Source organism: Engystomops pustulosus, chromosome 7 (genome assembly GCF_040894005.1).
Source record: "Engystomops pustulosus chromosome 7, aEngPut4.maternal, whole genome shotgun sequence".
In the NCBI taxonomy this organism is placed as follows: Eukaryota; Metazoa; Chordata; class Amphibia; order Anura; family Leptodactylidae; genus Engystomops; species Engystomops pustulosus.
In genome coordinates this window covers 99,911,383-99,932,744 of record NC_092417.1, presented here as the reverse complement: position 1 = coordinate 99,932,744, position 21,362 = coordinate 99,911,383, and the positions used below count along the sequence as shown (strand labels likewise).

The 21,362-nt window shown below is 46.4% G+C and overlaps 2 protein-coding genes across 5 annotated transcripts in view; one reads left to right on the top strand and one right to left on the bottom strand.

The window, feature by feature from the left end:
* Positions 1-24: 24 nt before the first annotated feature.
* On the top strand, positions 25-20,451 carry ZNF276 (zinc finger protein 276). Of its 4 annotated transcripts, none has more exons than XM_072117414.1 (11): positions 25-458; positions 2,403-2,721; positions 3,328-3,374; positions 12,100-12,483; positions 14,853-14,922; positions 15,018-15,098; positions 16,246-16,353; positions 16,574-16,649; positions 18,654-18,771; positions 19,037-19,136; positions 19,794-20,451. In XM_072117414.1, the coding sequence occupies exons 1-11, from the start codon at positions 341-343 to the stop codon at positions 20,059-20,061; spliced, it is 1,689 nt and encodes a 562-aa protein (XP_071973515.1). In that variant the 5' UTR covers positions 25-340; the 3' UTR covers positions 20,062-20,451. The 4 variants fall into 4 exon arrangements, with proteins under 4 accessions (XP_071973515.1, XP_071973516.1, XP_071973518.1 ...); XM_072117415.1 differs by having other exon boundaries at positions 26-458; positions 2,403-2,712; XM_072117417.1 differs by lacking the exon at positions 12,100-12,483 and having other exon boundaries at positions 27-458; positions 2,403-2,712.
* Positions 20,118-21,362, bottom strand: part of FANCA (FA complementation group A) — a 31,746-nt gene continuing 30,501 nt past the window's right edge. Inside the window, exon 43 of the mRNA XM_072117411.1 lies at positions 20,118-21,018. Coding sequence (XP_071973512.1) covers positions 20,911-21,018 — 108 coding nt within the window. The 3' untranslated portion in view covers positions 20,118-20,910. The remainder of the gene's footprint in view (positions 21,019-21,362) is intronic.

The window sequence follows — 21,362 nt, the reverse complement described above, 5'->3', positions numbered from 1 at the left end:
GATGACAGACAACTCCTGGACACCGGAGACTACCCACAGCACCCCCTGGCGGCCGGCGTATAGAGCGACAAATACTTCTGAATACAAATGAATGCGATAGCCGGGTGCATGCTGATTTATGAAAAACGTTATTTTTGGGGGGCGCCATAATTTGTTGTATCTGTTGCACTAAAGTAACTTGCTATTGTTACGATACTGGTACAGAGTGTGGCTGTAATGCCCACACATGGCCACCAGGAGGAGGTATCCCCGGCAGCAAGGAGTAGACCCCGGAGCTGTACTAAGGAGGCCCAGGCTGGATGGCGGCTTTCAGGCTGCCGCTTGGGGGTGAGGCTGCGGGATGAAGCGGGACAGGCGCAGGCGGACTACATCGTGTCTGCGGAGGGCAAAGGAAGCGACACAAGTGCCCGCCCAGCCCGCACCGCCACTTCTCCACCAGCCCTCCGAGCCCAAAGCGGGTGAGAAGGGACACAACCTCCTGTAGGAGTTATTTATAAAGAGCACAAGAGATTCTGCAGCAGCTGGGGCATTATCATTTACCTGCCACAGATAAAATATAATAGTTACTAGAAGTGCCAGGATTTTGCCGGTAAAAAAAGTTCTGTACGTCAGGATTGTGAGGGTTAACACTGTGTCATATAGACCAGGCTAGGAATAGTGCTACAGATTCATCAGCACTGTCAGGGTTAACACTGTGTCATATAGACCTGGCTACAACGAGCGCTACAGATTCATCAGCATTGTCAGGGTTAACACTGTCATATAGCCCAGGCTAGTAATGGCGCTACAGATTCATCAGCATTGTCAGGGTTAACAATGTCATATAGCCCAGGCTAGTAATAGCGCTACAGATTCATCAGCATTGTCAGGGTTAACACTGTCATATAGCCCAGGCTAGTAATGGCGCTACAGATTCATCAGCATTGTCAGGGTTAACAATGTCATATAGCCCAGGCTAGCAATAGCGCTACAGAATAATCAGCACTCTCAGGGTTAACACTGCGTTGTACAGATTGGGCTACAAATGATGTACCATGGTAGTGGTGCCTCCAAATTAATCACCATCGTGCAAGAAGGCTTGGCATATAGGAAAGGGTGGTATGGGACCACTGACTGATGGTGGACCACTGACTGATGGTGGACCACTGACTGATGGTGGACCACTGACTGATGGTGGACCACTGACTGATGGTGGACCACTGACTGATGGTGATCCGCCAGACCCTCTCCTATTGCTTTGTAAAATTATATCATGGTTCAGGTAAATTCAGACAGCAAGAGAAGGTGGAATACATGCTCCAGGCACACAAAACCTGTGCTTTGTATATGGCTAAGAGGAGTTGTCTTGGCTAATTCCTGTTGGATGCGTGTAGCAGAGGTAGCTGTATGTAGTTGGGGGGGGGGGGTGCTAGGTATTCCTGTAAGAGATATATTCCTATACAGACATCATTTTAATCTGTGAACTGCATTTTGTGTGAATTGTTTAGAATTTAAAGTGGTATTCCCATTTCAGCAAATTAATGTTATTGTTTGTATTATAAAAAGTTCTACAATTTTTGAATAAACTTTCTATATCAATTCCTGACAGATTTTTAGACCTCTGCTTACTGTCATTTTATAGAAAGATTCTACATTTCCTTCCAGTGGACATAAATCTGACCATGGTCACACAGGTGCACAACTCATTATAACCCAAAGCTATAATTAATCTCCATGATACTAATGAGCCGTGCACTTGTGTGACCATGGTCAGATTTCTGTCCACTGGAAGGAAATGTAGAAGTTTTCTATAGAATGACAGCAAGCAGAGATCTAAACATCTGTGAGGAATTGATACAGAAAGTATATTAGAAAATTATATGTATGTATAACATTTTGTAATACAAACAATAACATTAATTTGATGAAATGGAAACACCCCTTTAAACCTCTGCAGCTCCTCTGTTTAAAGGCCATGTTGTGACTTATACAGAGCTAACACAAGGTCAATTTAGTATAAACATTCGGTCTCTGTGTGAGAAATAATATGTAAAGTTCATCTACATGTTTTGGGAAAGTGAATTTATTGGGAGATATTCATTATAGCCAATAGCATTGCAGTATTTTATCACCTTTTCACTCCCCTATGAAACTGATTTTTTTTGTTTTGTATATGTGGCTGCGTGTTAATAAAGGATTGTGTTTCTGCATTTTCTAAGAGACTAGTGTGTCTTAGTGTATGCTCTCGTCCTGGTACCGGGGAGCCATTTTTGGCTATAAAGGCTTAATTGGAAAGTCACCTTGCAACAAGGGGGGTTTGATAAAAATCTCTTACATTCCCTATGAAGATTAATAACAATTAGAAATGAGAACTTTTATTAGTGTTCTGTGATAACCTCTATGTGTTGTATATTTTCCTCCAGACATTAAAGGAGCGCTAAGCACTGGATACTGCCGACTGTGTCATGGGAAGTTCTCTTCCCGCAGTCTGCGCCAAGCATTTGGCAAGGTGCCAGTCGCTGGTCGCACCTCAGAAGAGCAGAAGCGCATGGACCAGGTGTTCTTTGTTGATTTCCAACAGTTGGTTGGCGTGTCAGTGCGACAGGACCCCCGGCTTCCCCAGTATGTGTGCAAGGACTGCCATGCCCAGTTCTATAAGTGCCGCAGTGTATTACGCACCTTTATACAAAGAGTGAACATCTCCCCAATCACTCCACGCAGCAACACCACAAGGTGGGTGAGGTGAGAGTATTCTACTCCATGTGAGAAATCATGAACAATAGCCCTTTACCTTTATCACTTAGATTTCCTTTAAATGCATAACTATCAACCAGGATGAAGGATTGTAAACCAAGCACACTGACTTACTGGTGTGTGTGCCCCCTCTGGTACAAACTGCTCATCTTTTAGCTTATTATGCCCTGGATTTTGCAATAAAAAAAAGGCTTTTAAAATCATGCAAATTAGCCAGAGGGGCTCCAGGCTCCATAGTAGCTAATTTGCATAAATTTAAAGCCTTTTTTTTCTTAAAAACAAGGGCATATGAAGCTAAAAGAAGAGAAGATCCTACAGGAGGGGGCACAAAACTGCATGTCTGTGTGTTTGGTTTACAATCCATGACCTGGTGGTGGATGTCTTTTAAGGAAATAATTAGGTGGAGAATTATCTAAAGATTGACACAGCTACACCTTAGTAGGTGGTAAGTCGTGCTCACAGCATTCGGCTCAGGTTCCCGCAGACATAATATGGAGGTAGGGTGAGATAAGGCATGAATTCTCACATGAAGTGCCTTATGTAATGTGTAACGTTATGGCTGGAATGTCTGACTTTTCATCTTTTGTGTTTCAGTGGTAAAGTGCACAATCTAGAGGGTGTCTCCACAGGGCCCTGTGCAGGTAAGAGGGACTTCATATTATTGGGGATTCTCAGAAATTAGTATATTGTAGTTATCTTTAATCATTCAGTTATCTGTTTTAAAGCACTATATTGATTATTGATCCCACTGCTTATACCAAAAAAATGCATAGTTACTATACCCATAAAATTAACTTTGTAAGCCTACCTGGCACCCTGCCAGAAGGAGCAGCGAGTCACAAGGGACATATGTTGTTCATGCAAGTCAATGGGGCACATGTATAAATCTTTCGGCGCAAATCTAAGGCTTCCTCTGACCAGGCGTAGACATTAACTTTGAATTGATTGCAACTTTTGGAGAATTTTTTGCAACTTTTGTTTAAAAAGCGTTAAGATTAGAGATGAGCGAACATGCTCGTCCGAGCTTGATGCTCGGTCGAGCATTAGGGTACTCGAAACTGCTCGTTGCTCGGACGAATACTTCGCCCGCTCGAGAAAATGGCAGCTCCCGCCGTTTTGCTTTTTGGCGGCCAGAAACAGAGCCAATCACAAGCCAGGAGACTCTGCACTCCACCCAGCATGACGTGGTACCCTTACACGTCGATAGCAGTGGTTGGCTGGCCAGATCAGGTGACCCTGGGATAGACTAGCCGCTGGCCGCGCTGCTCGGATCATTCTGTCTCTGGATGCCGCTAGGGAGAGAGCTGCTGCTGGTCAGGGAAAGCGTTAGGGTGTTCTATTAGCTTACTGTTAGGCAGGAGTGATTCTCAAAGAACCCAACAGCCCTTCTTAGGGCTACAATAACGTTCTACTTTTTTTATTTTAATTTGCATCTTTTACCATTTTGTGAGGAATTAGCAGGGGGACTTGCTACCGTTGTGTTTAGCTCTTAGTGGCACACATATCCATAGCAAAGACCGAAGTGGCAAAATTCAGTAGGGGTTGGATTTCTATTAGGCAATAACTCAGTGTCATCTCATCTGGCATAGTAGTGTGCTTCCTTTGATACTTGGCTAGAAAATAGCCATAGGAGAATACAAACAGCTTCTTGAAGCCTACAGTAGCGTTCTATATATTTGATTTCTGGTTGATCTGCTGGTGGCTTTAGTTTCTGCAGTGCATGTACTTGCCAATTCTGAGCAATTTGTAGTGAGACTTGCGACCGCTGTGTTCTGCGCTTAGTGGCGCACATATCCATAGCAAAGGCTGAAGTGGGAAAATTCAGTAGGGGTTGGATTTCTATTAGGCACTAACTCAGTGTCATCTCATCTGGCATAGTAGTGTGCTTCCTTTGATACTTGGCTAGAAAATAGCCATAGGAGAATACAAATAGCTTCTTGAAGCCTACAGTAGCGTTCTATATATTTGATTTCTGGTTGATCTGCTGGTGGCTGTAGTTTCTGCAGTGCATGTACTTGCCAATTCTGAGCAATTTGTAGTGAGACTTGCGACCGCTGTGTTCTGCGCTTAGTGGCGCACATATCCATAGCAAAGGCTGAAGTGGCAAAATTCAGTAGGGGTTGGATTTCTATTAGGCAATAACTCAGTGTCATCTCATCTGGCATAGTAGTGTGCTTCCTTTGATACTTGGCTAGAAAATAGCCATAGGAGAATACAAATAGCTTCTTGAAGCCTACAGTAGCGTTCTATATATTTGATTTCTGGTTGATCTGCTGGTGGCTGTAGTTTCTGCAGTGCATGTACTTGCCAATTCTGAGCAATTTGTAGTGAGACTTGCGACCGCTGTGTTCTGCGCTTAGTGGCGCACATATCCATAGCAAAGGCTGAAGTGGGAAAATTCAGTAGGGGTTGGATTTCTATTAGGCACTAACTCAGTGTCATCTCATCTGGCATAGTAGTGTGCTTCCTTTGATACTTGGCTAGAAAATAGCCATAGCAATAGGATAGGATTGTTTGGTTCTAAAAACTAAAAAAAAAAACAAAAAACACAAAAAAAAACAAAAAACACAAAAAAACACAAAAAAAAACAAAAAAAAGTAAAAAAAAAAAAAAAGTTATAACTCTCATTTTAAAAATGTTTAACCCCAGGGCTAGGGGTAGAGGACGAGGGCGGGGACGTGGGCGTCCAACTACTGCAGGGGTCAGAGGCCGTGGTCCTGGGCGGGGTGAGACACCACCTGCTGATGAGGGAGCAGGGGAACGCCGCAGAGCTACACTCCCTAGGTTCATGTCTGAAGTTACTGGGACTCGTGGTAGAGCACTGTTGAGGCCAGAACAGTGCGAACAGGTGATGTCGTGGATTGCTGACAATGCTTCGAGCAATTTGTCCACCACCAGTCAGTCTTCCACGCAGTCCACCCATGTCACCGAAATCCCCACTCCTCCAGCTCCTGCACCTCAGCCTCCTCCCCCCCAGTCTGCCCCCTCCCAGGAAAATTTGCCATTTGAACCGGCATACTCTGAGGAACTGTTTTCTGGACCCTTCCCACAGTCACAAACCACTTGTCCGGTTGCTGCTGAGCAATTTTCCGATGCCCAGGTTTTCCACCAGTCACAGTCTGTGGGTGATGATGACCTTCTTGACGTAGTGGAAGTGTGTAAAGAGGTGTCCGACGATGAGGAGACACGGTTGTCAGACAGTGGGGAAGTTGTTGTCAGGGCAGGAAGTCCGAGGGGGGAGCAGACTGAGGGATCGGAGGATGATGAGGTGACAGACCCAAGCTGGGTTGAGAGGCCGGGTGAACACAGTGCTTCTGAGACGGAGGAGAGTCCTCGACCTGAACAGGTTGGAAGAGGCAGTTTTGGGGCCAGACGGAGAGGCAGGGCCAGAGCTGGTGCATCAGCGCCACTGTCAACTAGTGAAGCTCCCGTGGTGAGGGCTCTTGCGGCGAGGGCTAGATCTTCAGAAGTGTGGAGGTTCTTTAAGGAAACACCGGATGACCGACGGACTGTGGTGTGCAACATTTGCCAAACCAGGCTCAGCAGGGGTTCCACCACTACTAGCTTAACTACCACCAGTATGCGCAGGCATATGAATGCTAAGCACCCCACTCAGTGGCAACAAGCCCGTTCACCTCCGGCCGTGCACACCACTGCTCCTTCCCCTGTGTCAGCTGCTAGTCAGCCCCCTGCCCAGGACCCTGCCACAAAAACCCCATCGTCGCCTCCACGATCCTCCACAGCATCCACCAGCGTTCAGCTCTCCATACCCCAGACGCTGGAGCGGAAACGCAAATATAGTGCAACCCACCCGCACGCCCAAGCCCTTAATGTGCACATCTCCAGATTGCTTAGCCTGGAGATGCTGCCCTATAGGCTAGTAGAGACCGAGGCCTTTCGCAACCTCATGGCGGCGGCCGCCCCTCGGTATTCGGTCCCCAGCCGCCACTACTTTTCCCGATGTGCCGTCCCAGCCCTGCACCAGCACGTGTCAGACAACATCATCCGTGCCCTGACCAACGCCGTTTCTGACAAGGTCCACCTGACCACGGACACGTGGACGAGTGCTGCCGGGCAGGGCCACTATATATCGCTGACGGCACATTGGGTTAACTTGGTGGAGGCTGGGACCGAGTCTGACCCTGGGGCTGCTCATATACTGCCGACGCCGAGGATTGCGGGGCCTACCTCGGTCCAGGTGTTTCAGGCCTACTATGCCTCCTCCTCCTCCCACCCCTCCTCCACCTCCTCCTCCGAACTACCATCCGTGGGCACGGCGCCATCAGTCGGTAGCTCTAGGCACAGCAGCAGTGCCGTCGCTAAGCGACAGCAGGCGGTGCTCAAACTGCTGAGCCTAGGCGACAAAAGGCACACCGCCCAAGAGCTATTACAGGGCATCACGGCGCAGACTGATCTGTGGCTGGCACCGCTGAACCTCAAGCCGGGAATGGTTGTGTGTGACAACGGGCGTAACCTGGTGGCGGCTCTGCAACTCGGCAGACTGACACATGTGCCATGCCTGGCCCATGTGTTAAATCTGATAGTGCAGCGTTTCCTCAAGACATACCCCAATCTGTCTGATTTGCTCACGAAGGTGCGCCGCATCTGTGCGCATTTCAGGAAGTCCAGCCCAGATGCTGCCACTCTCAGGGCAGCGCAGCGCCGCCTCCAACTGCCCGCTCACCGACTGTTGTGCGACGTGCCCACGAGGTGGAATTCAACACTGACCATGTTATCCAGAGTTTACCAGCAGCGCAGAGCGATTGTAGACTGCCAGATGTCAACTTCCACCAGAACTGGTAGTCAGGTCAGTCAGCTTCCTCAAGTCTACAATGAGGAGTGGACGTGGATGTCTGATATCTGTCAGGTGCTGAGTAACTTTGAGGAGTCAACACAGATGGTCAGTGGCGATGCCGCCATCATCAGCCTCACCATCCCGCTGCTTGGCCTGTTGAAAAACTCTCTGGTCAGCATGAAGTCGGAAGCTTTGCGCTCGTCACAAGAGACGGGGGAAGAATATTCCCTTGTTGATAGCCAAAGCACCCTGAGGTCTGTTTCTCAGCGCATATCGGAGGAGGTGGAGGTGGAGGAGGATGAGGAGGAAGAGGAGGAGAATGTTGGCGAGACACAAGAGGGGACCATTGTTGAGTCCTTCACTGTTCAGCGTGTATGGGCAGAAGAAGAGGAGTTGGAGGAGTTGGAGGAGGAGGAAATGGACAGTCAGGCCAGTGAGGGGAGTGAATTCTTACGCGTTGGTACTCTGGCGCATATGGCAGATTTCATGCTAGGCTGCCTATCCCGTGACCCTCGCGTTCAAAGAATTTATTCCAGCACCGATTACTGGGTGTTCACTCTCCTGGACCCACGGTACAAGCAAAATCTTGCCACTCTCATCCCTGCAGAGGAAAGGAGTGTGAGAATGCATGAATACCAGCAGGCCCTGGTGCACAAGCTGAAACAGTATTTCCCTTCTGACAGCGCTAGCGGCAGAGTGCGTAGTTCTGCGGGACAAGTAGCGAGGGAGAGTAGGCGAGCAGGCAGCTTGTCCAGCACTGGCAAGGGTACGCTTTACAAGGCTTTTGCCAGCTTTATGTCACCCCAGCAAGACACTGTCACCTGTCCCCAGTCTCGGCAGAGTAGGGCTGATCTTTACAGAAAGATGGTGAGGGAGTACGTAGCTGACCATACCATCGTCCTAAATGATCACACAGCTCCCTACAACTACTGGGTTTCAAAGCTGGACATGTGGCACGAACTGGCGCTGTACGCCTTGGAGGTTCTTGCCTGCCCTGCCGCTAGCATCTTGTCCGAGCGGGTTTTCAGTGCAGCTGGTGGCATCATCACCGATAAGCGTACACGCCTGTCGACTGACAGCGCTGACAGGCTGACGCTTATTAAAATGAATAAAGGCTGGATTTCTCAGAATTTCCAATCTCCACCAGGTGAAGGAAGCTCAACCTGAATAATTGATCCACTCCTCCTCCTCCTCCTCATTTTCCTCCTTCTCCTCCTCTTTGTACAGTAAAGCAGAGGAAAATGGCTATTTTTTGACAGGGCCCACTGGCTCTTGCTATAGTACTTCATGCATTTAATTTTTCTGGAGGGCCACCTACCCGGTCCTCTGTTTGAAACAATTTTTGTGAGTGCCACATACAGGCACTCAATCTATTCCATTTTTCTGGAGGGCCACCTACCCGGTCCTCTGGTTTGAACAATTTTTGGGACTGCCACATACAGGCACTCAATCTATTCCATTTTACTGGAGGGCCACCTACCTGCTCCTCTGGTTTGAAGAATTTTTGGGACTGCCACATACAGGCACTCAATCTATTCCATTTTACTGGAGGGCCACCTACCTGCTCCTCTGGTTTGAAGAATTTTTGGGACTGCCACATACAGGCACTCAATCTATTCCATTTTACTGGAGGGCCACCTACCTGCTCCTCTGGTTTGAACAATTTTTGGGACTGCCACATACAGGCACTCAATCTATTCCATTTTACTGGAGGGCCACCTACCTGCTCCTCTGGTTTGAACAATTTTTGGGACTGCCACATACAGGCACTCAATCTATTCCATTTTACTGGAGGGCCACCTACCTGCTCCTCTGGTTTGAAGAATTTTTGGGACTGCCACATACAGGCACTCAATCTATTCCATTTTACTGGAGGGCCACCTACCTGCTCCTCTGGTTTGAACAATTTTTGGGACTGCCACATACAGGCACTCAATCTATTCCATTTTACTGGAGGGCCACCTACCTGCTCCTCTGGTTTGAAGAATTTTTGGGACTGCCACATACAGGCACTCAATCTATTCCATTTTACTGGAGGGCCACCTACCTGCTCCTCTGGTTTGAAAAATGTTTGGGACTGCCACATACAGGCACTATCCAAATTAAATTGTCTCCATAGCAGCCTCCACACGTTGTCTCCATTGCTACCTCCAAAAGTCGTCCATATAGCTGCCTCCATACATCGTCCCTTTATCAAACGAGGTGTGTCAGGCAGAAATTTGGGTTGTTTTCATGGATTCCACATCAAAGTTGTTAACTTTGTCGCCACCCTGCTGTGTTATCCACAAAATATACTGGCAAACTTTTACCATTTAGGGATATTATTTCAGCGCTTCTTGCGCATCTGTTTACATTCCCCTCACCCGGCATATCCTAAACTTATAAGAACGCTACTACACTTGATCTTATACAAAAGTGCTGTTTGGGGAGTAGCCTAGAGACAGGGGCTTGGATTGGCGAAAGCTCGCCTGGCAGCGGAACGCCAGCTCCATGCGCATCATGCGCTTCTTGCGCATCTGTTTACATTCCCCTAACCCGCCATATCCCAAACTTATAAGAACGCTACTACACTTAACTTGGTGCAGGCTGGGACCGAGTCTGACCCTGGGGCTGGTCATATACTGCCGACGCAGAGAATTGCGGGGCCTACCTCGGTCCAGGTCTCAAAGGCCTACTATACCTCCTCCCACCCCTCCTCCACCTCCTCCTCCTCCGAATTACCATCCGTGGGCATGGCGCCATCAGTCGGTAGCTCTAGGCACAGCAGCAGTGCCGTCGCTAAGCGACAGCAGGCGGTGCTGAAACTGCTGAGCCTAGGCGATAAAAGGCACACCGCCCAAGAGCTATTACAGGGCATTCCACATCAAAGTTGTTAACTTTGTCGCCACCCTGCTGTGTAATCCACAAAATATACTTGCAAACTTTTACCATTTAGGGATATTATTTCAGCGCTTCTTGCGCATCTGTTTACATTCCCCTCACCCGGCATATCCTAAACTTATAAGAACGCTACTACACTTGATCTTATACAAAAGTGCTGTTTGGGGAGTAGCCTAGAGACAGGGGCTTGGATTGGCGAAAGCTCGCCTGGCAGCGGAGCGCCAGCTCCATGCGCATCATGCGCTTCTTGCGTATCTGTTTACATTCCCCTCACCCGGCATATCCTAAACTTATAAGAACGCTACTACACTTGATCTTATACAAAAGTGCTGTTTGGGGAGTAGCCTAGAGACAGGGGCTTGGATTGGCGAAAGCTCGTCTGGCAGCGGAGCGCCAGCTCCATGCCAAGATCCAACTAACATAGTTTTAACTGCAGCACCTTTAATCTACTACTAGTTCACTGCCTCCATACATGGTCCCCTTATCAAACGAGCTGTGTCAGGCAGAATTTTGGGTTGTTTTCATGGCTTCCATGTTAACTTTGTCGCCACCCTGCTGTGTAATCCACAAAATATACTGGCAAACTTTTATCATGTACCGATATTATTTGAGCACTTCTTGCTCACCTCCTTTGGTTCCTCTCTGCCACCCATTGGTTTGAAGCCTGAGTCCATTTAGGGTATGTCGCCATGACACTCTCTAGCCTGCTGCCGCTGCCTCTGCATGCCGTCCCCTATAGTGTCAGGGTCAATTATTGCATGTTTTAGATACTATCTAGCTTCATTCTGTCACTCTGTCATGGCCATGCTGTTGCCCATAATTTTGGCATAATGGTGCGTTTAAGCAGCCTCAGAGGCATCCATGCATGCTGCCCCTGCTGTTTCCTGTCCATTTCCGTGGTGTTTCCATCCTTTTCTGAGGTTCCCAGGTGTTTGGCCAAGCTTCCCTGTGCAGAGCCTTGGTCCCCTTGAAAAATGCTCGAGTCTCCCATTGACTTCAATGGGGTTCGTTATTCGAGACGAGCACTCGAGCATCGGGAAAAGTTCGTCTCGAATAACGAGTACCCGAGCATTTTAGTGTTCGCTCATCTCTAGTTAAGATACATCTGACCAGAAGGAAAACCAAGAAAAGTCCCAGAAAACAGACAGACAATGCCAGACTTATGATACATGTGCCCCACGGTGTGACAGCCCATGTTTCTAGCATCTCCCTCGTTCTCTCCTCCAGGTTTATTATAATAAACAAAATGTTCACTTTTTTTTTATTTATAGTGTTCACTTTAAAAAATGTATGCTTATGTAGAGAATAAAGTGTTTTTGAGAAAAATTTTACTACATTCCAAGGCCCATGATGATTCAATGTCTGCCTATATAGGACAAGTTGTTTTTATGTCTGTTTTGGGTTTCATATCATGTTCTTGAGGCGATAAATATATAAATGTTGGGGGTCTTAACATTAAGACCTCTAACAAGGACCCTCTTCTCACAATTGGTAGAGGTCTCAAAGTCCCTTTTGTGATTGGAGGAGCAATGCACTTGCTCGATCTAATCATTAAAGTGGGACTGAGGGAGATATCAGTGATTCATCAGGCCTATTAGAAGAAAGCGCAATGGTTATACACAACACTATCATTTCAATCCATCTGACCCTCTAAGTTCATATGTGATTTTCTGATATTTGTGTATTTCCAGATTTGATCACCTTAAGCCCAGAATGCCTACACAGTCTGGTGAGCTGGTCCCATAGCCATGCCATGGGGTGCTCTTCATCACCCAGCTTGCAACAGGTGCTTGCCACACAGTTTTGTGGCATCATTCGAGCACTATGGGCTTGTGGAGAGGGGCATGACTACGTCATGGGCACAGAGTTTGAACTCACTCCAGATGTGCAACACAATGCAGAAGGTCCAATGGTACCTATTGGAAATGGAACGTATTCAGTTAGTAAATCTATAGACGCTGCCAACCTGGGATACATACTGCCAGACAGACTGGACACCGCCCCAGCTATAGTCGATATTGCTCTGCCCCTGGAAACACAGTCTACCTTATGTCCAGATACAGAATCAGTGCAAGGTAAGATATATGGAGCTCCCACATATGTTTCTAGGAAATTGAATTATAGGGTGACACTGAAGTCAGTTGTGTTACAATGAACATCTAGAATTAGCAGACACAGGGAGAACTTGCACGGGCACTATCCTTAGCTGTATGTTAAATTGATCCTCGGTGCAGGGTACATTCACAATATACAGAGGTGTTCAGCAGGAACAGATCAGTCAATTACATCAGAGAAGAAATGTGGCACTCACTAAATCATGTGGACACATCTTTATTCACATGGAGGTTGTGTACAGGTGAGTGCACCACTGCAAACCGCCAAGTCTGGTGGACTCTGGAGTGGGCCGCCTGCTCTAGGACGTGGACGCTGGAGTGGGCCGCCTGCTCTAGGACGTGGACGCTGGAGTGGGCCGCCTGCTCTAGGACGTGGACGCTGGAGTGGGCCGCCTGCTCTAGGACGTGGACGCTGGAGTGGGCCGCCTGCTCTAGGACGTGGACGCTGGAGTGGGCCGCCTGCTCTAGGACGTGGACGCTGGAGTGGGCCGCCTGCTCTAGGACGTGGACGCTGGAGTGGGCCGCCTGCTCTAGGACGTGGACGCTGGAGTGGGCCGCCTGCTCTAGGACGTGGACGCTGGAGTGGGCCGGCTGCTCTAGGACGTGGACTCTGGAGTGGGCCGGCTGCTCTAGGACGTGGACTCTGGAGTGGGTCAGCTGCTCTAGGACCGGGGTCTGGAGTGGGCCGGCTGCTCTAGGACCGGGGTCTGGAGTGGGCCGGCTGCTCTAGGACCGCGGTCTGGAGTGGGCCGGCTGCTCTAGGACCGGGGTCTGGAGTGGGCCGGCTGCTCTAGGACCGGGGTCTGGAGTGGGCCGGCTGCTCTAGGACCGCGGTCTGGAGTGGGCCGGCTGCTCTAGGACCGCGGTCTGGAGTGGGCCGGCTGCTCTAGGACCGCGGTCTGGAGTGGGCCGGCTGCTCTAGGACCGCGGTCTGGAGTGGGCCGGCTGCTCTAGGACCGCGGTCTGGAGTGGGCCGGCTGCTCTAGGACCGCGGTCTGGAGTGGGCCGGCTGCTCTAGGACCGCGGTCTGGAGTGGGCCGGCTGCTCTAGGACCGCGGTCTGGAGTGGGCCGGCTGCTCTAGGACCGGGGTCTGGAGTGGGCCGGCTGCTCTAGGACCGGGGTCTGGAGTGGGCCGGCTGCTCTAGGACCGGGGTCTGGAGTGGGCCGGCTGCTCTAGGACCGGGGTCTGGAGTGGGCCGGCTGCTCTAGGACCGGGGTCTGGAGTGGGCCGGCTGCTCTACGACCGGGGTCTGGAGTGGGCCGGCTGCTCTACGACCGCGGTCTGGAGTGTGCCGGCTGCTCTACGACCGGGGTCTGGAGTGGGCCGGCTGCTCTACGACCGGGGTCTGGAGTGGGCCGGCTGCTCTAGGACGTGGACTCTGGAGTGGGCCGGCTGCTCTAGGACCGGGGTCTTACAATCACAGCAGCTTCCCGGAGGATGAAAGTGGAAGCCGTTGAGGCTTCTAGTAATGGTTTTCCTGATGTTGACCACTTTACTTTATGAATGCCTGTGTATTATATATTTACCTTACTGCAAATGTTCTATTCCTTCACTGGTAAAAATACTTCTAAAAATGCTATGAGGAGTGATTTTACTCTGCCTGAAAAAATTTAGTGCAACCTCTGGATCGATTGTGTGGAGGCCACATTTCAAAGACTGAACCCTGGTTCGGGAATGGGAGTCCAAGCACCATTATTATACATGATGCAATAAGCCCCCACAATACTGCAGGACTACACCGCTGTATTTTTATCATGTTTTCCATCATGTATAGTAATGATGCTTGGTTTCCCGTGTCCAGAGCAGTATTCGGTAAATGAAATGCGGCAACCCCACAGCCCATGTTCCACAAACGGAGCACATTCAAGTGAGTTAATCCTTAAAGGGGTATTCCCTTTGCAGCAAATTCATGTTTTGTTTGTATTATAAAAAATGCATATAATTTTCCAATATACGATCTGCATAAACTCCTTGCAGTTTTCTACATATCTGCTTGTTATTCTATAGTAAGCTTCTATGTTTACTTCTAGTGGACAGAAATCTGACCATGGTCACACAGGTGCGCGGCTTGAGTAAACATTGAAGCTTCCTATAGAAGGACAGCAAGGAATTGATACAGAAAGACTGAGAAATTGATACAGAAAGTATATTGGAAAATTATATAACGCTTTATAATACAAACAGTTTCATTAATTTTTATAATGGGAATACCCCTATAACACTGGGAAGACACAAAGAACCTTACAGTTAAAATATAGTAAATGTTCTAGTAGGAAATGCTGCTGCATGTCTCTTCCATCTTTTATTAATCACATTTTGTTACTTCAGGACAAGATGGAAGAATGTCACCTCAAACTAATGATCCTGCAAAAGATCGAAGCAGTGATCTTTCAGACTGGTGAGGATCGTCTTGTATGTATGTTTGATGGCTCTTGGGTTATGTTGGTTAGAGAAAAATGCTAGTATCTGCAGTAACTAATTATTTTTACACAGCATCTCCCACAATAGAGAGGATGTAGAACAGAGAGATGCCTTATCTTCAGATGACTACTGTGAACCCTATCCAAAAAAAAGGTAAATCTGTGTCCCCTTGATTATTCCAGGTACAGGCATCGTACAAGTGGTCAATTTAGTTGTCATCTTGGATAAAGGTTTTGAGAGAAAATTGTTGGAACAGTTTATTGAACATACACGATACAGTTCCACAGAAATCAGTGGCAATCATTCTTTATAAATCTGTGTACAAAAGAAATCTCTTGTAATTTACAGCAAAAACTGTTTAACTCCCTGCACCAGCTAATAAGTGGCTCAGACTGTCTTACACTATGTCACACCTGTAAGCTTTGGTGCTGACTTTCCTTATAGCCTCTGGACATGGTATTGTTTCAGGTTGCCTGTCTAGGTGCAGTTTTGCAATAACACTTCTGAAGTAAAGATCTATGATGGCACTAGTAAGACATTTAGATGGTGTATGCCAGTCACAGCAACTGATCCCCTATCATGAGAACTGGAGTCTATAGTACCCCAGAAGATTAGAGCAGCTGGTTGCAAATGTGCCCTATACATTTCTACAGCAATGCCAGAGAGTGCAGGGGGCATTATTATTAGTGCTGTGACCTATGCCATGTGACACAACATGGGGTAGTCACCGTAATAACAAGGCTTTGGTTTTAGCTTAGTGTCCATAGGAGGTAGAAATGACCTGAGTCTGCAGGGTTTCTTTTTTAAACTCTTGGTTCACCCTGTGCAGTTTGAAATATTAATTAATCACCAACACCCCAGTCCATCTGATTTTTTTTTCATCCGTGATGGTGACCCCCATCCCCACATGTAGGAGATGTAAATATTACCATTCTTTCCACTGTCTGAGGTCTTGTATCCGCTATAATCTCTTCCACTGAATGCCACTTTCCCGTGTCTCTTTTCAGTGGGCCCTGTGTTCTCTGCAAGGACCTGAAATCTTCCCCATGTACCATATTCAAATGGATATGGTACACCATGTGGGAATCTTACAGATCCAAGGGTTTGGCTCCTTCCTTTCAGATTACTTCCCATTCTATAAAAGCAGTGGGGCCTCTAAGGTCTGCAAGCATGTTCGCTGGGTATTCATACACCTATTTATCAACCTTCTTCACCATTCTTTGGTGTCTGTAAGGAAATAATCTATTACTAAGAAATTACTTTTTGGTATATACCCCGACTTCTTTCTTTTGGGTTTTAGGCCTACTCTCAGAAAGACTAAAACACGAAAAACACATCGGCCCAAAGAGCCTAGAGAAAGGAAGAAGCCAGGACCTAAACCAGGCTGGAAGAAGATTAAACGAGAACGGTTAGTATCATGTCTGTGTCCTCCAATCTCAGGAAAGGCCTGACTTCATAAGAGTTGGAAAGAACAGTCTAGTTCTTAGAATGGTGACAAACCACCCTACATTCAGTCTGAATCCTGTTACTTAATAAGGGATGATTGTAACCTAATCCAAGCAATGTGACAGGCTACCTATGCTTTACAGTAAAACTGCTCTACTTCTTTGGTCTGTTCTGTGTTACAGAGAGGAGCTGCCAACTATTTTTAAGTGTCCTTATCAAGGCTGCACTGCTGTCTATAGAGGAGCTGATGGCATGAAGGTACGTAGATACTTCCAAAGGATTGTATGTCTTTCTTTATAAGATAAGACTTACAAGCTTGCAGGGGGTGGAGGTGAGGTGGCTTATTATACTCTATCCACTGCCTTAAAGCAGAACTGTAAAATATTTTTTTTAAAAACTGAACGATGCCTATGTCGTGCTGCTCATCCTTTTCTTTCCAACGTTATGGCATTTTGTGTTCTGAAAGTGTTAGACAAAAATCTCTCACTTGAGGTGAAGTGGGTGGAGACTAATATCTGTCTGTCTATGCCCTCAGGATGAGGACAGTTAGTTTGCCCACAGTTCCCATGATGCCTTGTGTTCTCTCTAAGTAATTGTGCATTAAATCCATTAAGTTTCCCACAAGTAAATCCAGAGTACAATGCACAGTGCACATACAGGATGTATATCGTTACTAGCCTGGCAGCTTCAATCACATGGAGGAGCAGGGAGCATGTAATATGTGGAATAATAAGCGTAAGAAATCATACATGAAGTCTATAGCCTATGCTGTGTGACCACTAAGGCTTAATAGCTTATCTGCACAGATCTGATACTGCCAATGACAAGCTGGAGGAGGGGAGCAGCATGAGGTGCAGAGAGAGACAGAAAGTTCTGTAGAATCACAGACTGGGATGGAGGTACTGATAGGGAAAGGGAAGATCTTGTAGCAAACTGTGTGCAGGAGACCTCTGTATCCACTGTTCTGAACACATCCAGCCCTGCTACATACGCAGAGAGCTCGGTCATGTGAGCTCCTCCCCACCCATGAAACCGACAGATAAAGTACGGATTCACAGGGCTTGTCAGCACAGGGAGAGGAAGCAGCTAGTGCAGTTCTGAGGTAATCTGAGGGGCATAGCAAAGAAACTGCTGTATATAGGTAACATAGATAATAGGCAAAGTTGTTTTACATCAAAAGAGCAATTGATATGTGGGGAAAAAAAACTTTTACAGTTACTCTTTAATGTGGACAAAAATAAATTACAGTTCCCTATTTTTTCTATTTCTAATTTTCTACTTGGGAACTTATGCTTAGAAGCAATCTGTCAGCAGATTTTACCCCATTAAACTACCATCCCTCTCAGCTTGAGTATGAGTCTAAAAAAAAAGTCATGTGACAATAAGACAAGAGATGGGTCAAGTCTAGAGGCTGCTGATGGAGCCCTGGCAGATAACCTAGTCTAACTCTTCTCTATTGAGCTCTTTTATTCCTTAGTATCTGATCCTTTTTCCAGAAGCTGACCCATCTCTCCCACACACTCAAATGTTTTTCTCGTATACTTTTTCAGCTTTCTTATATGTTTTTCAGCTTTAAAAAAAATATGGGGACAATTTTGCCAAAAATCTAAATCTCATTTTTCCTTCTCTGTTGCCTCCAAATGTTTCACATAATTTTCTCTGTTAGGCCCTTTTTATGCAAACGCTTTTATCTAGGTTTGCAAACTTGGACTTCGATTTTATGTTGTTTTGCGCAGGGGGCTGGCTTCTTGCCTCTTTAACCTATGATGATTTTCTGGACACGTGTGTAGTTTAGAAATAACGGTCTGCAAAATGAATAAACCTGACTGCAACCCACAAATATTTGAGACTTCGATGGGAAGGTACCAGGAGCAAAACAGCTAAAAATAGGACTGTACCTGAGATAACAGCCACGCAAACACAGAACTAGGAAAAAATAAATTTAATTGCCCAGCCCTAGGTAGTATACATAACAGGTGGTTGATCCATTGTATTCGCACTTTTATTTTTTGTGTGATCCAGTTTACTCCATTAATAGTAAATCCTTTCATTTTAGCCACCATTCATCTATGGTTAGTTTTAGTGTATTATTTTGACTCTACACACTTCAGTAAAGCGGGGTTGAAATTCTAGACATCTCTGAATAGGGATGGTGTGGTTACTGGAAAAAGTTGAAATGTAAATGCAGAGTGAGATTATAGAGCGATGAACTAAGCACCACAGTTATTATTGGGGCTTGAGTAACAATTTTTTTTTCTCTAGAAACACATCAAGGAGCATCATGAAGAGGTGCGAGAGAGGCCATGCCCTCATCCTGGCTGTAACAAGGTGTTTATGATAGACCGCTATCTGCAGAGACATGTCAAGCTGATTCATACTGGTAAGTGGAGTGGACAATAGACCCTCTAATGCAGTGGTTCTCAACCTTTCTAATGCTGTGACCCTGCAATACAGTTCCTCATGCTGTGGTGACCCCAAACCATGCAACTCGCAGTAAAAACATAGTAAAATTGCGTCTCCAATGGCTTTAGGCGACCCCCGGTTTTGGTCGTTCGACCCCCACTGGGGTCCTAACCCACAGGTTGAGAACCACTGCTCTAATGCCTCACAGCATCTGCCTAAATTGTGTGATTTCCTTCCCACAGATGAGAGGAATTACATCTGTGACCAGTGTGGACAGGCGTTTAAGCAAAGGAAGCATTTGTCTGTGCATCAGATGAGGCACTCAGGAGCTAAACCCTTACAGTAAGCGTAATCCTTAGGCTGGGCCATCTTCCCATTGTACCTATTAGCTGTTCATGGCTTCCTCTGACCCTGGAACAACACAGTGTATAAAGTCACAGATAGCTTGCTAGACAGCTGCTATTGTAGTGTATGGTCGCTGAGCTACACCTACAGTAGGAGTTATACCTTCGGTCACACATTGGGAACCTAATGCCCCCTGTTTGCAATCAGTGGGTTAGCACCAGTCACAACACCAATGTCAATAGAAAATGAAGCTCGGACTTCAAAAACTGGTAAGATGGTTGTGTGCATGAGGCTTTATAATGAGCCATGAACCTACCACTAGGATATAATGCAATGCAGAGGGGGTAAGTGTGCACATTCCCTCAATGACATGGATTGATACAAAGCTGCACAACACATTCCAGGGAATCCATCTCACTCCCAGCATCTTTGTCCCCCCGACCCCCTCTTAACTATTCTATATAATGAGTTTGTTCTTAGGTCAAGCCTGCATTATACCTGTTCTTTGAATCTGTCAATTGAGTGTCAGGAATAAGTCTACATAAGGGCTGTAGACACTAAACTAAAGAAAGTTGCTTCATTTTAGTTACAATAAACGTCTAGAAGTCTGATAAATGTAGGAAATGTCCTAACACTCCTACTTTCTTGTGACAGATGTGAAGTGTGTGGTTTCCAGTGCAGGCAGAGAGCGTCACTCAAGTACCACATGACAAAGCACAAGGCTGAAGCAGATCTAGAGTTTGCCTGTGACCAGTGTGGAAAGCGCTTTGAGAAGGCCCATAATCTCAACGTTCACATGTCAATGGTTCATCCCCTCACACAGAGCCCTGCAAAGCCCCCAGATACAGAGCCTGACGCCCCCTCAGGAACTATGGAAGAACAGGCAATGAAGGCAGATTTAGCAGAGCAACTTCCCAACTGAAGACTGGTTTGTGTGTGGAAAGATGTAGAGCTTTGAATTTTTATATTGTTTTAAAGAATTTTTTTTTTTTTTTTTGGAGCACAACATTGAGTCTATACAGTATTTACATTCTTTGTACACAGTGCATGCACTGCAGAGCCCTCTTGGCTCCGAGCACTGTGACAAGAATAGGCCTGATTTCACACAGCCCGACCCTGAACTTGGATCTCAAGATCTTACAATGGTTTATATTAAATGGAGGTGTTGCAACCCAACTTTGTAACATGGCAGCAGTGCTGTCATCCCTTTTAGGAAAAAATGTTCCTTACCAATAACCATTAATGTACATAGACAAGTGAATAATTTATAACCACTGGTATGAAAGTTTTTCAATAAATTATTTACAAGTTTGATGGGTAAGTTTCTGTTGGCCCATTACAGCGTCAACTTTAACTACTCCCTAAAAGCTGTACCTGCCTTATAGGGTTTAGGGGCATTTTAAAAAGCAAAAATGGGTCAGTCACCTCCCCTTCTGTCTTAGGAAGGCCCCTGGATGTCACATTTATTGTGCATGTGACAACAGAGGCCAGAGATTGGCTCAACCACCATGTGCGGCATGAATGTAATGAAGGAAATAATTTTGAATACACAGCACTAGATATCAAGAATGGTCTATGGAGCCATGAGGTTTCAGGACGACTCCCTCTGTCACAAACTGAGAAGACTAATATGTCACATTAGGGAGATTCTGCACACATCCAACTGTTCCTTATGGACCTATTCATTTCCATGAAATGCTGTTGTACAGGAGACTGGAAGAGTCTTGAAGGTATTGGATTACCCCTTTAATGCAAAGCTTGAGTCTTGTAGTCAGAAGAGGTCAGGTTCATCAAACATGTCGTCATCATGGGATGGTTGAAGGATGTTCCTCAGGACTGCAGTGAGCTCTGGGTCTTTTTCCTCCCAAGTCTCAGCAATCTGCAGCGTATATATAAAAACAGTTTGAACACTTCATTTTGTAATAGCTGAAAGAATAGCAATGTATCACTATTAGGTGGACAGGCTGATTTATTAAAAAGAAGTTTCTGCAGCTAAACATTACAGAGCATGAGGTGATTTGATATGAAGGCCTTATTCACACATCAACACAAAGATTTGCAGCTGCTTTTTGGGTTTTAACCTGCTCAAAAATAAGGAATTTATCATCATTAAAAAGTCCAGAAAAAAAGGTATTTACAAAGACACTGACAAAATAAGATTTATTTATTTTACATAGTATCCACGCCTCCCTCTCCCAGCAAGGTGTTAGCAGCCTGGAGCGC